Here is a 1,279-nt window from a genome sequence, read left to right on the forward strand (position 1 = left end):
ACACACACACATACACACACGCACACTCATATAATGTACAAATATATGATATTGATGACAAATAAATCCAAGCAACAAAACTGACAACGAAGATACAGGATGTAACAACAGTAACGCCCACGACCAACAACAGTCACAGCACCTACACACAGCGACTCAACCACTCTGGGCCAAAGTTTATCGAGATAAGAAACAAAGATAACAATTAACACTAAAAATAAGAGCAACTATATTACAACGTAACTGTGACAGTACAATATAATCTACTTCTGCCAGTATAAAAAAATACCACCATACTGACGGCAACAATAGCTGCTTCACCGCCACTGCCACCACAACTAGATAGATAGCAAAGACACAATTTTATTACTTGAGAGAATGTGAATAGGAAAAAGAACGAAAGAAGAAGGACAATGATGTGGAGAAGAGAAACAATAACAACGACACAAAACAGCAAGAGTAACAGCAACAATAATGACAAAAGGGACAGACAAAAAAGAAAGAGAAAAAATGTTGTTGTTTTTTTTAAACAACAAAAGATGATGGGGGTGGATATTACGATAAAGACAATAATTTCTCTCTTACTATTGCAAACAAATGGCACTCTCCAGAGCCTGAGAAGGACAACGTAGGAGACTGCGTACAGGGAGTCGTAGGGAAGATCTAGGAAGTGAAAGGCTATCTCCACACCAAGTGTGCCGGACACCACGAAAATGTCGAAAATCTGAAATAAGTAGACGACCAAAAAAAGTTATACGGCACTAATTATGTTTTTTACATGTTTCTTTTTTATTTATTTTTTGATTTATATACATATTGATTTATTTTTTACGTTGGTTTTTTTTTTTTTTTGCTTTTCAATTAAATTAATAATGTATCATGTGCATGGGAAAATGGAAAAAAGGAGAAGGACAAGGTCTCATGTAACAGACAGACAGACAGACAGACAGACAGACAGACAGACAGACAGACAGACAGACAGACTGACAGACTGTCAGACAGACAGACAGACAAACGGGGGTGGAGTGTTTGAAGGCACAGCAGTACACTAGGCAACTGTTGCTACTGTGTGGGGAGGGGGGGAGGAGGGGGCACAATTATAGGGGTCTCTCGCCAGAAAGTTTGGGACAAGTTGGTTGCACTTCACCTGTACGGAAGTTGCGGATACTGTGGATGGGAAAGTGAACTATTTAAAGTATACTGTGCAGTAAATTCGAGATAAGAGAGAGAGAGAGAGAGAGAGAGAGAGAGAGAGAGAGAGAGAGAGAGACAGACAGAC

At 39.2% G+C, this 1,279-nt stretch overlaps 1 protein-coding gene across 1 annotated transcript in view; it reads right to left on the reverse strand.

Annotated features, from left to right (window-relative positions):
• Positions 1–1,279, reverse strand: part of LOC101854637 — a gene marked incomplete in the record, with an annotated part of 33,186 nt that overhangs the window by 6,560 nt on the left and 25,347 nt on the right. Inside the window, 1 exon segment of the mRNA XM_035969699.1 lies at positions 586–720. Coding sequence (XP_035825592.1) covers positions 586–720 — 135 coding nt within the window.

This window comes from Aplysia californica, unplaced genomic scaffold, assembly GCF_000002075.1.
Source record: "Aplysia californica isolate F4 #8 unplaced genomic scaffold, AplCal3.0 scaffold00171, whole genome shotgun sequence".
Taxonomy (NCBI): Eukaryota; Metazoa; Mollusca; class Gastropoda; order Aplysiida; family Aplysiidae; genus Aplysia; species Aplysia californica.